This window comes from Ursus arctos, unplaced genomic scaffold (genome assembly GCF_023065955.2).
Source record: "Ursus arctos isolate Adak ecotype North America unplaced genomic scaffold, UrsArc2.0 scaffold_14, whole genome shotgun sequence".
Classification (NCBI taxonomy): domain Eukaryota; kingdom Metazoa; phylum Chordata; class Mammalia; order Carnivora; family Ursidae; genus Ursus; species Ursus arctos.
The window spans coordinates 34251289-34265869 of NW_026622808.1; the positions used below are offsets into that span (position 1 = coordinate 34251289).

The 14581-nt window shown below is 39.1% G+C and overlaps 1 protein-coding gene across 2 annotated transcripts in view; it reads left to right on the forward strand.

The window, feature by feature from the left end:
* Positions 1-14581, forward strand: part of DOCK3 (dedicator of cytokinesis 3) — a 569026-nt gene that overhangs the window by 455303 nt on the left and 99142 nt on the right. For both annotated transcript variants that reach the window (XM_057311740.1, XM_057311742.1), the window contains 2 exons: positions 10445-10533; positions 13634-13759. In XM_057311740.1, the coding sequence (XP_057167723.1) occupies positions 10445-10533; positions 13634-13759 (215 nt within the window). The remainder of the gene's footprint in view (positions 1-10444; positions 10534-13633; positions 13760-14581) is intronic.

Sequence of the window (14581 nt, forward strand, 5' to 3'; positions counted from 1 at the left end):
CTTTTAAAGAAATGTCTGTCCTCTTTTGGTTTTAACCCATTATTATTTTTCTAAATGAAATCTAATATTGTCCATCATCATGTTAATGTATCATCACCATAATATTGTATGAATATTTCAGTGTATTGTCTGTTCTGATTCAGTCAGGAAATGAACTTAATTCACAATTACACTTAATTTGGGCCTTTATATATCAACCACATTTTATTAATTTCAAAATAAAAGTCCAGGCCTCCTTATTACTTATTTTGCCTTAAGCACTGTTCTGTTCAGAGCTGTATATCTTACGGGTTGAGGATCGTCCTTTGGAATAGTAACCTACAAAGGAAATTTTGGTGGGTTTTCTCTTCCTTTCATGCATCAGTCACAGACTTTCTACATATACCGAACCTCTTCATTGATGGCTGATGGGAACTGCTTTTTGATATACCTTCCAGCCTCTGAAAAGGACTAAACAGGAATCCAAAATCATTATCATTATCCTCTTACTCTACTCTAGCCTTCCCAAGGACGAGGGGTTTATAGGTAGCACTCCCCAATTGCATCTCTTTGCATGTATCAGCTGTTCCTTGCTTGACTGCAAATTCTCATTGTGGATAGGGGCTTGCACAGCATCCCTCTTGAAATCATGCTGTCAGGCTTAAGTGGCCTAATTGCTTCTAAAACAATGGAAGATCATTATCAAAAAAATATTTTGAAGGACTAATAGAATCAAAATGTAGGATAATTTTTCCACTTGAAAATATTGAAATTGTCAAATAGACTTCCCACTGCATGTTTGCAAAATTGATTTTGTGCGCAGTGTGGAATTCCTCTAGGATTAGTGTTTTAAATCCACATCAGCACAGTGAATCCAGCCCTTAGGAGAAGCAGTATTTTCCAATAAGTTTCATAGCACATGTTTGTTAGATTGAATTAGAAGCTTTAAAGGTTTAATAATTGCTACTGATAGTGCTTTAGCCTTTATTAGGACAGGATTTGGCAAGGATAAAAACCCCTTGTATGGTTTTAATCAATGAATTGGCAAAATATCTCATTAGTTGTTGACATTCTCATCATTTCTTTCTTTATTCAGTCAGCCTCAACCAGCAAAGATTCAAGCTCCTGTGTATCTCTTGCCATAGCCATTCCTCTGGCTTAATAGAAGTTGTTTAATGTCATGTGTGTGTGGTGAAGGTCCCACATCATTTTAAGAAAATCTCAAGAAGCTGGGGCATGAAAACTAGGTTGGTTCCTAATGAGCCAAAAGCCTGAAAAATCACTAATAAATCATCACTGTATGCAATTCAGTCTGATATAGATATCATGTTTCCTCTCGCCAGAAGGACTAGGGCCACAGGCAGGCACAGGGCATGTCGAACCTGGAGCCTAGGACACGGAAAGAGAGTAGTGCTACAAAGCTAAAGCCGACACTAAGGTGAAGTCAAGGAGCCATAAATAATGCATGTGACCAAACAGAAGATGCTTCTGCATATGCAATGACCACGCTTCAAATTCACAGTGTGACACAGTCTAAATAAACATTTTTAGGCCCACCTTAATGAAATAAATAAATAGCTACTTAGAATATTAAATCTACTATGTTAGTTATATTTTAAATCGTATTCTATAAAATGTATATTAACCCATTACATATTCAATCACATGTTATATAAAATTGAGAAGTATTACATTTTCTCACTCTCGCGTGTTATGAGAAAATTTTATTCAAATTCCTCATATGCAACCATGTCATCAGGATTTTGTCAACATTACAGCCACTTTCTGAGTCATCTGACACAGTTTTCCAAGGCATGGTCTTTCACTTTCATCAGGTTGGTTTGATACATCACTCTTTGAATCCTTGATGGTGCGTTCGCTGGAAATTCATCTTGAGGCTCAATTACATTTTTGCTGAATATTTGGACACTTGCTGTTTCTGTGTCTTTATTTGTCCTGTAGGCCCATGTATGTGGCCTTAATAATACAGCTGCTTACTATGCTGCTTTTAAGATGAGGTTTACAATAACATCCAGCTCTTCAATTTGGAGGTCATACCCAAGGGTAATTACTAAGTCTGTGTAGTTTTGCTCTTTTTAAAAAAATAAATAAATAAATAAAAATAAAAAAAGATCTTAAGCCAATTCTGCCAGATAGGTTTTATAAGCATCTAAAAATCTCATTGATTGAGATAATTTCAGGCTATTGTAACTTACCCAAACACTGCTGTGACGTTCAAAATCAAAGGGATTCAGAGAATGCCCCATAACATGACAGGTTGTGGGAGGGTGGAAATATAAGGTGGCAACCTCTTCTCTTATGTGATGACTGGAAGGGACCCTATCCTTATATTTGAAGTAGACACACATTTCCTCTGAACACTGACTTTGGGGTCTTTGTTTCATAGCCACCTTATCCATGAAAATGCCTCAAGTTGAGAGTGCTGGTTTAGGAGCCATTCTTAAATGGAGGCCCATTCTTAAATGAGTGAAGGGCCATTGGGCCATCCTCGTTTTAGTACAGAGAAAAGAAGGCTTAAGTCTTTATGTATATAACAACGTCAAATGAAAATACTGCTTTTCACTTGTGAGTCAGTTGAGGAAGTAGCTCCTATTCCTCTCTCTCCTAGCCTAGGCCTTCCCAATTTTCCATGGATCATTTCCTTCCCAATTTTCCATGGATCACCATCCACCCAGGACTATTATCTGCTGTGTCTGTCATCAGCGTATGAGCATCTGCACCAAACGTCTGCTCAGGCCATCACAAAGAAGACCTAAATCCAGCAGGTCTATGCCCATGGAAGTACTCTGTTTTGACTCTCCGTACTCACCATCTCTATCCGTAAAGCCTAGTTAGATTTGTTTGTGTGTGAGTGCTGCTGCAAAGCAGAACTCATTAAATAATGAGCCAGAGCAAAGAAAGTCAGCTCAGGATGACTCCTGTTCATGTAGAGGTGAAAAGGCTCATGACTCTAACACAGAAGTGTTGGCACACCGAGGTCCTAAGTATTCTCTGCCACAAGCTTGGAAAATACCCCTGCGTTCTCCCTTCCTTTTCTGTTGTGCTGCTCCTCCAGGAAAGTCACACTGAAAGAATGATGGCTCTAAGAGTAGACAAACACAGAGCTGCCTTCATATAACAACTTTGTTAACTGATTTAAAGTACTCAGTGGTATGTATGAGCCCATCTTGTTTTTTTATAAGATAATACTTTCACCTATTAGATAGAGGGATAGATTAGATAGATGAGGTGATTGGTAAACAGAAGCTGTGAGATTTGGACAAATCACCCTAATTCCCTGAACTTCAGTTTCCTCATCTACAAAATTGAAAAAAAAAAAAGGAATAAGGTAATATAAGAAACCAAAAAAAAAAGAAAAAATCCATATGAACTAGTGAATCAAACAGGAAAAACGTGGTGGTAAATAAACAAGAGGACCAGTGGTTCAGGAAATGAGATCTGACCAAATAATGCGCATCCTACATGCCATCTAAAAAGGAGTTTCCGGGGGTTTTTTGTTTGTTTGTTTGTTTGTTTGTTTGTTTTTTGCTAGTGACTCTTGGTTACAGGTAAGCTCTACTTTTACATCTAAACTACAAATCCTATATAATTCCATGCGTAATATCTTCATTACCCCATGGTAATCACATAAAATTTACCCAGTAGTCCATGTACTTCAGTTTAAAGGAAGTTGACCAAATTCAGCCTTCTTAACTGGTGAGAGAAAGCAGCGCCAGAGCCCAGCTGTCCTTACCAACATCTCTACCTCCAGCTTGTGAGAGTTCCAGAAAGCCCCTTTTTTCCTCCACAGGGATAGAAAGAGCATTCTGTACTGATACGCGGTGGAATTTATAGTGGAGATCTAATTGTCATGACCCTTAATGTGTATAATAATGACTCAAAATTATTATAGTCAATTTATTAGAAATACAAAAAGAGGATAAAAGTACAATAATAGTAAGAGGCTTTAACATGCCTCTTGACATACAGGAAGACAAAAATAAATAAGGATGGAAATAAATATTTAAATCAGGTAAATAACTCTGACTTAGAGAATTGGAATAAGGTTGATGTGACAGAGGCTAACCGTCAGCATCTTTGAACGCTCACCATGGGCTGTCGTTACCCCTCTTTTATAGATAAGGAAACAGGCAGAGTGGTGAGGCATGTTCCTTAGCAGCCTGATTAAGAGACTATGTGCTTAACCTCTTGCTCTCCTAGTACAAATAGGGTGAGCATAATTTGTCATCTAAATCAGGACATTCTGATAGTCAAAAGAAGTGCTGTTGATGCCAGGACAGCAGGTGTAAATGGAGTATCCCAGCTCGCCAGGCCATATGGTCCTCCCAGGTCTAGACAAGTCTTTTATCCAATAAACAGAATACATCTTTTCCAGTGCCTATGGAACATTTATAAAAATTATTCATAGAAAAAATTTCCATAAATTCCATAAGTCACAAGCCACCCTCTCTGATCACAGTGCAATTAGCATATAATGCATCATATTAGTCATCCAAAAGGGAAAAAACATATAACCAACCTGATACCAGAAAAGATACTTGACAAAGGTCAATCTTCATTCCCAATTATTTAACAATTTTAGCTTAGTAAACTCAGAATAAAATGCCATTTGTTGCAATTTGAGGGGGTTAATAGATATCAGTAGATTGGTTCTGAGAGCAAAATGTTAAGCAGGTATAGATAAAAATGGATATAGAGTACATAGATGGACATATATAAACATGTCACTGTTATTAACAAGAAAACTTAATTTGAGATGATGGTGCAGATCTATGAGCCACATAGACTTTTGTATTTGTTTCCCGTGACTACTGTAACAAATTACTGCAAATGTGATTTATAGCATAGAAATTCTCACAATCCAGAGGCCAGAAGTCTGAAATCAAGATGCCAGCAGGACCACACTCCTTCTAGAGGCTCTAGGGGAAAATCTGTTCTTTGCATCTTCTGGGAGCTGTCAGTATGCCTTGACTTGGGGTTTCATCACTCTAATCTCTGCTTCTGTGGTCACATTGCCTCCTCCTTTCTTGTCTGCATTTTCTTCTTTTCTGTGTCTTAAATCTTCCTCTGCCTTTCTCTAAGGACATTTATCATTGAAGTTGAACTCACCCAGATTATCCAGGATTATCTCCTAATCCCAAGATCCTTAACTTAATTACATCTGCAATGACCTTTTTTGCAAATAAGGTAACATTCACAGGTTCCAGGAATTAGGATATAGATATATCTTTTTAAGGGCTACCATTCAACCCACCGCAACTTGTGATTAACATAAACCCTGAGTCACTGACTATTAAAGTCATCATCAACGTGGAACCTGGTGGTGCAGAGGATTGTGTGTTCTCTGCAGACAGGTTGGTCCCAAAAGAGGGAAGAGGCAAAACTGAGATGTTCATGCCCAGGTCCTTCTTCTAGAAGTGCTGGTCAAGGAGGTCACTCTCCCAGGAAAGTGACTAAATGGGGCAGAAATGTTACTCATGGGAGCCCTTCTACCACCTGGAAGGAAAAGGAGGAAACTAAGTATTTCTGTTAAAGTGCATGTGTGCGTGCATGCATGCTATTTGTCTTTTTTTAATACTCTATACTAAAATACACATATATAGATTGTAAAATAAATAATTTGCATTTTTCATAAATAAAAATGCCAATTCTCATGGCCTACGAGAGCACATCCAGAATCTATCAAATTGGTTTATTTGTGTCAGCTTGGTCTTGGAGATTCTGTTCAATTAGGCCATTTTTATAGAAATGTGTGCTGTTTTTCTTCATCCTTCTGGATACTACTCTCTTTTTGCACTTTAATAAGGACTACATGAAACAGTAGTCAGCACCAGCAGTGTTAAATCTGTAGGTTGTTGCCTATTTTCCATCTTATTAGGACTTTAACCAAATAAAGGCCAAAATAACACCCAAAGAGAAAGAATTTTAATATGGAGTATTTGCACTAAATTAAGTTTTACACCATAGCCAAGACTCAGTAGTTGTAATTAGGTAGAGACAAATGGGAATGCTGACTGACATCAGGGACATAAGTACCCTGAAGCCCGGTGCAGGAGTAAGGTTTTCAGTGCTATAGTACTCAGCCTCTTTCTCTCTGTACCCCACTCCAAACCTGCCTGCCTGTCCTGCTTTTGGGACCACATTTAGACTCCAGCTCCGCTTCACTCTTCTCAGTAAAATGAACATAGTAATATCTATCTTACTGGATTATGAGAATTAAGTGAAATAAAATATGGGAATCTACCCCAACCATCGCCTCCTACAGTAGGCCCCCTTCTAAAAATGCAAAGGTTATATGTAACTGATAAATTATTGAACACTACAGCTGAAACTAATGATGTACTTACTACATGTTGGATAACTGAAATTAAATAAAAAATAAAAATAAAACTGTGAAACTTAAAGGTCTTAAACAATCCTTTAGCAACAAACAATCCTTTAAAATTTCTTAAGCATTTTAAACATTTTTTGTGTTGCTCACCGTGGAAAAAAAGGAGAAGAAAGTTGGGTGAATAACCATCCGAAACACAGAAATTAAGAAGATAAGGAGATCGTAGGGAAGAGGCAGATGCTAACATGTGCTCTGGTACATGAGTGACTGAGAAGAGTATTCTGAACTCTGTTGAGCTGGACTCGCACTCCTGCTCTTGTGCTTCTGAATGCTTGGGAATCCCATGTAGAAAACCAAAACTTTCTCACCTCTCTGTCTTCCTTAGTAAAATCCCTGGACATGTAGTAGTTGAAGTGCTGTGCTGTTTATCTCCCTGTGAGGAAAGCAGACTGCTACAGAGGCATGCAGACCTCTTTTAGATCACAGTCCCTCATGTGTCTTATGATTGAGGACAAACTACCAACATCAGTAATCATGCTGTAAATATTAATTTGATTGGATAGAACATAATCATGCTGCATTATAATCACAACTCATTTGATTATTTAATAAATGCTCCGATTTATAATTTGTCCTTATAAAGTATCCTAGTGATTGGTTAAAATATGCTGATGGCACCACATCCATTTATTTTCAGATGATTTGAGTAGCTCCTTGGCATTCAGGAAAGGGAGATATTTGAAAGATCAGTTAGGAGGTGATTACACTGATCCAGAAGAGAGATGATATGGTTGAACCGAGGCCAAGAAGAGGAGAGGTGAATGAATTAATACACACTGTCACTGTGGATGTGGTTGACAAAGCACTGTCTCCACTGTACTGCCAAAAAAAAAAAATTAGTGTTTTATTGGAGAAATGCTGAAATTACACCATCTATTGGAGGGAGGGAGTTAATTTTCAAGATTCTTCTTTTGAAGTGAGAGGGGGAGTATATTATTTATGACAAACTGTAGTCAGATTTCTGTTAAAGAAAGTGACTACTGATCTTGTAAACCTAGAAAGTGGCAAAAAAAAAAAAAAAAAAACCTGACAGCAAGACAAGTCTTTGAATCCTCACCAGCTGGGCACTTCTCTGATGTACTAACTGGTTGGAAGAGATGAGACAGTGTGCGTGTCAGACAGGAAGGGCTGGATGTGCTGTTGCCAGCACCTCTCACTTTTGATTTCCAACTGAGTTGCTAAATCACAAGTGCTCATCTTAAAGAACACTCCCTCCCTTCCTTTGTTTGGAAGGAATTCTGTAAGTAGAAAGTGACCTCACAGCTCTGGACTATGAGAACTTCATCTCTGACAATTCTTTGCAGCATCTCTGAGTAAGTGAGACCTATTTATACTGATTAAGGAGTCCGAAGAGCCACTGATTGAGTAACAAAATTAAGCTAATGACTAATTTCCTTTTTCTCTGAATGGCTTCTATACAAACCCTTGTATTTAATTGTTCTTCACATTGCTTGTACTTCACACTGCTGGATTGCACATGATGTAACTTTTTTTTCTATTGTTAAGTCTTTATACTATTTTTTTTTCAGTTCCTTACTCTGATTTCTTTTTTATTATTATTTGAATGTAATTGACACCAACATTATGTTAGTCCCAGGTGTGCAACATAGCGATTCATCCCTATACGTCATGTCATGCTGCCACAAAAACAGAAATACTATATGATCTGGTAATTTCACTACTGGGTGTTTACCCAAAGAAAACAAAAGCACTAATTCAAAAAAGATATATACACCTTTATGTTTATTGCAACATTATTTACAATAGCCAAGATATGGAAGCAACCCAAGTGTCTATCAATAGACAAATAGATAAGGAAGATGTGGTATACACACACACACACACACACTCAGACACACACACACACACACACACACACACACAGGACTATTGTGCAGCCTTAAAAAAAGATTCAAAGGGGCACATGCACCCCAATGTTTATAGCAGCAATGTCCACAATAGCCAAATATGGAAAGGGCCCAGATATCCATCGGCAGATAAATGGATAAAGATGATGTATATACATACATACCATTGAATATTACTCATGCATCAAAAAGAATGGCGTCTTGCCATTTGCTAGGATGTGGATGGAACTAGAGGGTATTATGCTAAGTGAAACAAGTCAGTCAGAGAAAGACAAATACCAAATGATTTCACTCATGTGTGGAATTTAAGAAACAAAATAGATGAACATAGGGGAGGGGAAGGAAAAATAAAATAAGATAAAAGCAGAGAGACAAACCATAAGAGACTCTTAACCATAAGAAACAAACTGAAGATTGCTGGAAGGGAGGTGGGTGGAGGGGATGGGCTAAATGGGTGATGGGCATTAAGGGGGCACTTGATGTAATGAGCACTGGGTGTTATATGCAACTGATGAATCAATAAATTCTACCCCTGGGGCACCTGGGTGGCTCAGTCGTTAAGCATCTGCCTTCGGCTCAGGACGTGATCCTGGCGTTCTGGGATCGAGCCCCACATCAGGCCCCTCCGCTAGGAGCCTGCTTCTTCCTCTCCCACTCCCCCTGCTTGTGTTCCCTCTCTCTCTGGCTGTCTCTATCTCTGTCAAATGAATAAATAAAAAATCTTTTAAAAAAATTAAAAAATAAATAAATTCTACCCCTGAAAGTAATAATATGCTATATGTTAACTAAGTTGAACTTGGTTTTTTTAAAGATTTTATGTATTTATTTGGCAGAAAGATAGAGCCAGAGAGCACAAGTGGTTGGGGGAGGAGGGGCGGGTGGGAAGGGGCAGAGGGACAGGGAGAAGTAGGCTCCCTGTTGAGCAGGAAGCCCAATCCAGGCTCGATCCCAGGACCTCGGCATCATGACCTAAGCCAAAGGCAGATACTTAAACTACTGGACCACACAGGCACCCCAAATAAATAGAATTTAAATAAAAACATTTTTTAAAAAGATGAGATCTTGCCGTTTTTGACAACATAGACTAGAGGGCATTATACTAAATGAAATAAGTCAGACTGAGAAAGTCCAATACCATATGATTTCACATGATAAAACTCTTACTGGGGTTTCCTATTTGAAGTGGCTGTGCTGGACTGCACACTTCTGAGTAACCATGGAAAGATCCTGTGAGTTTTCCTTTGTGCCTGGGTCTTCCATTTTAGAGTCAGAAAGTATGGACCCATACCTTCCTATGCAACAGGGGAAGGGGTGGGGCCAAGGCTATGGGGACTCTTGGTATCACGTGGAATTTTCAAGAGATGACTCTAATTTCATTTCAGTTGCTTCATCGAAGTGTTTGCATTAGGATGAGGAATTCCTGGTCTCTGTTTCTAAACTATAACAAGTACTTGTGTGGTTGCAGCCCTCTTGGAAATGCCCTTTAGAGGGGAAGACTCTGAAATGTCAGTAATTAGCAGAGGTGCAATGTTGTTTCTCTATTCTCTCTTTTGTCCCAATCCTGAAGCCCTTGGGAAGGACTTTGTATGTTTCAACATTCAACCTTCTCTGCTAAGCTCTCCCTCCCCTTGACTAAAGAGGATTTCACGGTGGATCAAACTCATTACTCTCCTAAACTTTTCTTCCTCTCTTGGTGTGACTGAAACAGCCACAAGTAAATATCCACACTGCCCTGAGGTTAGCAGGATTTTCCTCCGGGGCCAGTATAATGACTATTAAATGATGGTACAAAGCCAATGCAAGGCATGGCAGTTTCTAAACAGTAGTCGTTGTCAAAAGGAACTGTTATTTTCCCTCTCAGGAACTTGCCTCTGGAGCCTGGTGGGTGTGTGTGTGCATGTGTGTAAAGAACTAGAAGAGAAAAACTTGTCATGTGGGAGAGTGCTACTTCAGAGAATAGGATATTTTGCCACCTAAAATATTTGTTGAGATTCATTTTAGAGTTTCAACACTTTCCCCAAGTGGGAATCTTCTATGGGCCTTAACAGAAAACAAGCTTTGTCTAATTTAGTAAAACATAGGAAAAGGAGTATGAAGTTACCCTTCAAAGTTAGCGTTTCAGCTGGAACAGCAGACCAGATGTCGAAAAGCCTTGAGAGCCATAATGCCTGTCCTTCTGTTGCAGGTGCAACAACGAGAGTGAGTGGTCCCAGATCCACGAGAATATCATCCGCAAGTCCAGCGCCAAGTATTCTGCCCCCAGCGCCAGCCATGGTAACATACTTCTCTGGCTAGAAAACTTCGTGTTGCGCTTGCTGCTGCTGATCATACAGACCTCAGGGAATTTGTGCTGATCAGTTGCCATATGTAAAGTTCAATTCCCTACAAACATTTATTCTCCTCCCCAGTCACTTTCTATTATTTCTTCTTGTGATAATTTGAGACCTTTCCTAATTACTTCCAACCAAAATGCATTTTCTGTTCTTTCTAAAGTGGATTCCATGTGCTTTGATAGGTAACTTGAGTTCCAGTTAAAATCCAGAGTGAACAAAATTGCTGCAGGGTTTGTCACATTGTGAAGTCCGTGTTTTCCTGAACAAAGAATACATACCCTAGCCAAAAATAAAAGACAAATATTAATAATCACTTTTTCTATTCCTGTTCAGTATTAGCATCACCAAGAAGGCCTGATGCTAATGAGAATCAGTGATTAATCTGCCAATATCATTCAGGAACCGGAATAGGCAATCTTTATTTCACAGCAGCGTTTATCTTAGCTCAACTTCTTTTCCTTTTCCCTCCTTTTCTTTTAAAACTGTTTAATTTCTATCTAAATCTTGGTGCAATTCCACACATTAGAAAGATTGTATTTTCTAAATTGAACATTAATTGTTTAATGAAATTAGAAGCACTATTTAAAAGCCTCTGAGCTTTTTTGAAGATAGCTTTCAAATTTACATAGAATCATGTTTCTTCTGACAGTTTTAACCTCTCAATTATCTCATAATCTCTTTTACATAACCTTCTTTGTTTTTTAACTTCCAAAGCCTTGTTGTAAATAGAAAGTGGGCCTTAAACAACAGTGTCAAGCCACTCCAAGGCATGGCAGTCTCCAAAGTTATTAAGAAGAACTAAGTTTTCACTACTAGGTACATATCCAAAAGGTACAAAAATGCTGATTCGAAGGGGAACATGTACCCCAATGTTTATAGCGGCATTATCAACAATAGCCAAATTATGCAAAGAGCCCAATATCTATCAACCGATGAATGGATGAAGAAGATGTGGTATATATATACAATGGAATATTACTTGGCAATCAAAAAGAATAAAATCTTGCCATTTGCTAGGATGTGGATGGAACCAGAGGGTATTATGCTAAGTGAAATAAGTCAGTCAGAGAAACACAAATACCATATGATTTCACTCATATGCAGAACAGTTGACATATTAGTTTTCTATGTATTTTTAAATGAGCCTTATTTACATATCTAGGGCTGAGTTTAATTTACGTTATTAATCCTCATCCAGCTCTTTCGCAGGGATGGGGGTGGAGAGAGACAGGGGCCAGGTTGCTGACTCTCCAATATTCCGCACAAATGTCAGTTTGTGCAATTACTTTTTTATGGGACAGTCTTTAACCTAAGACGAGATGGTCCTATTTCCACTAGAGCTGAAGTTGTGCAGCACTCTGTGATCCATAGACCTGGTGTGTGTGGAGCAGGGGTGGGGATGGTTTGTGCTGGTCTTACTGGGGAGAGGTGTGCTGCTACTCTGACTCTCAACCACACTGGCCCTGGGGGAAAAAAGGCACCAGCAGAGTGCAGGGGGGCACACAAAAATAAATTCAAAATGGATGAAAGACCTGAATGTAAGACAGGAAACCATCAAAATCCTAGAGGAGAACACAGGCAGAAACCTCTTTAACCTTGGCCCCAGCAACTTCTTGCTAGACATGTCTCTGGAGGCATGGGAAACAAAAGCAAAACGAACTATCGGGACTTCTTCAAGATAAAAAGCTTCTGCACAGTGAAGGAAACAGTCAACAAAACTAAAAGGCAACCTACAGAATGGGAGAAGATATTTGCAAATGACATATCTGACAAAGGTTTAGTATCCAGAATCTATAAAGAACTCATCAAAATCAATACCCAAAAAGTAAATAATCCAGTTAAGAAATGGGCGGAAGACATGAATAGACATTTTTCCAAAGAAGACATCCGGATGGCCAACAGACACATGAAAAGATATTCAACATCACTCATCATCAGGGAAATAAAAATTGAAACCACAATGAAATGTCACCTCACACCGTCAGAATGGCTAAAATTAACAACACAGGAAACAACAGAAGTTGGCGAGGATGTGGAGAAAGGGAATCCTCTTACACTGTTGGTGGGAATGCAACCTGGTGCAGCCACTCTGCAAAACAGTATGGAGCTCCCTCAAAAAGTTAAAAATAGAAGTACCCTACGATCCAGCAATTACACTACTAGGTATTTACCCAGAACACAAAAATACTGACTTGAAGGGATACATGCACCCCGATGTTTATAGCAGCATTATCAACAATAGCCAAATTATGGAAAGAGCCCAAATGTCCATCAACTGATGAATGGATAAAAAAGATGTTGTACACACACACACACACACACACACACACACACGAATATTACTCAGCCATCAAAAAGAATGAAATCTTGCCATTTGCAATGATATGGATGGAATTAGAGGGTATTACACTAAGTGAAATAAGTCAGTCAGAGAAAGACAAATACCATATGATTTCACTCATGTGGAATTTAAGAAACAAAATAGATGAACATAGGGGAAAAAAGAAAGAGAGGGAAGCAAAGCATAAGAGACTCTTTTTTTTTTTCTTTAAGTAGGCTCCACACCCAGCATGGAGCCTAGAGCAGGGCTTGAACTTATAAACCAGAGATCAAGGCCTGAGCTGAGATCAAGAGTTGGATGCTTAACCAACTAAACCACCCAGGCACTCCCTAGAGACTCTTAACTATAGGGTACAAACTGAGGATTGCTGGAGAGGATATTAAGGAGGGTACTTGTTCTGTTGAGCACTGGGTGTTATATGTAAGTGATGAATCACTAAATTCTACCCCCGAAACCATATTACACTATATGTTAACTAAAATTTAAATAAAAATTTGAAACAACGAAAAAAATCCTTTGGCTTTCTAGAATGTTTCTTTAGAATAGCATATACTTTCTGCATCAAAATTTTTCTCAAGAAATATGCTGAGCTTTGCATATTTTCCTCCAGAAAAAAAAAATGACTCTTTATGTCTTTTCTAGTACTATAGTACAGAGTGGAGATGTGGTTCTGAGTAAGAAAATGCTTTTGTTTTTGCAGGTCTTATCATTTCTCTGCAGCTTCTTCGCGGAGACATGGAACAGATTAGGAGAGAAAACCCCATGATATTTAATAGGGGATTGGCAATTACAAGAAAATTGGGATTTCCTGATGTCATCATGCCAGGTAGGCAGCCCTTCTTGGGGCTGGGTTGGGAGAAGGGTTAGAAGGATGGAGTCTGGTGCTCCTCTCATGAGCAGATGGTGAACTATGCTGGGGAGGAGCCCTGCAGCCATTAAAAGCCTCTGAATCCAAGTCAGGTTGCTGACTACAGTCTGTAGTCAGTGGCTCCTTTGTTGGCATCTGTTCTTTTCCAGAAGCCCCCACATCATATTCACCCATGCAACATGACAATCCAGCAGATGGGCTTTGCTGTCTCCTGTAGAATCTGGATGGTAGGAACCAACATGGAACTCTTCATGGGGATGCCTTATACTCTCTTCGGCCCACGAGAGGGAAGGGGAAGAATACACCAAAATATGTGCCTGTAGTATTGATGAATCCAATTCATGTAGGAAGAGCAGATACATTTTAATGTATCAGAAAACAATGTATCAGGCAAACGGTATGTTAGACACTGGGAATAGTGCTACCTAGCCAGTTTCTCAGGGATTGGCTCACTGTTCTCATCTAATGGCCAGTGGAAAGCCAGAGCAGAAAGTGGGAATGCATCGACGCTTAAGTGTGGTTCTAGAAGGTCAGTCCCAGGTTCATGTTTCCTAGTCAGGTCGATGCAGGCAAAGAGAAGTGGATTGAAATAGACCATCAGAGCCAAGCGGACTGTAGGGAGTGAGGGAAGGATAGAGGTGTGGCTCAGATGGAGTGCAGGCGGTCTGATAAGCAGAGGAGATATGAACAAAGAAAGGGAAATCAGAACAGGGAAATAGAGGGCTTTCTGAATAAATTACAGGAGAAATGGACCTACCCTTTCCATTGAGTTTTAATGGT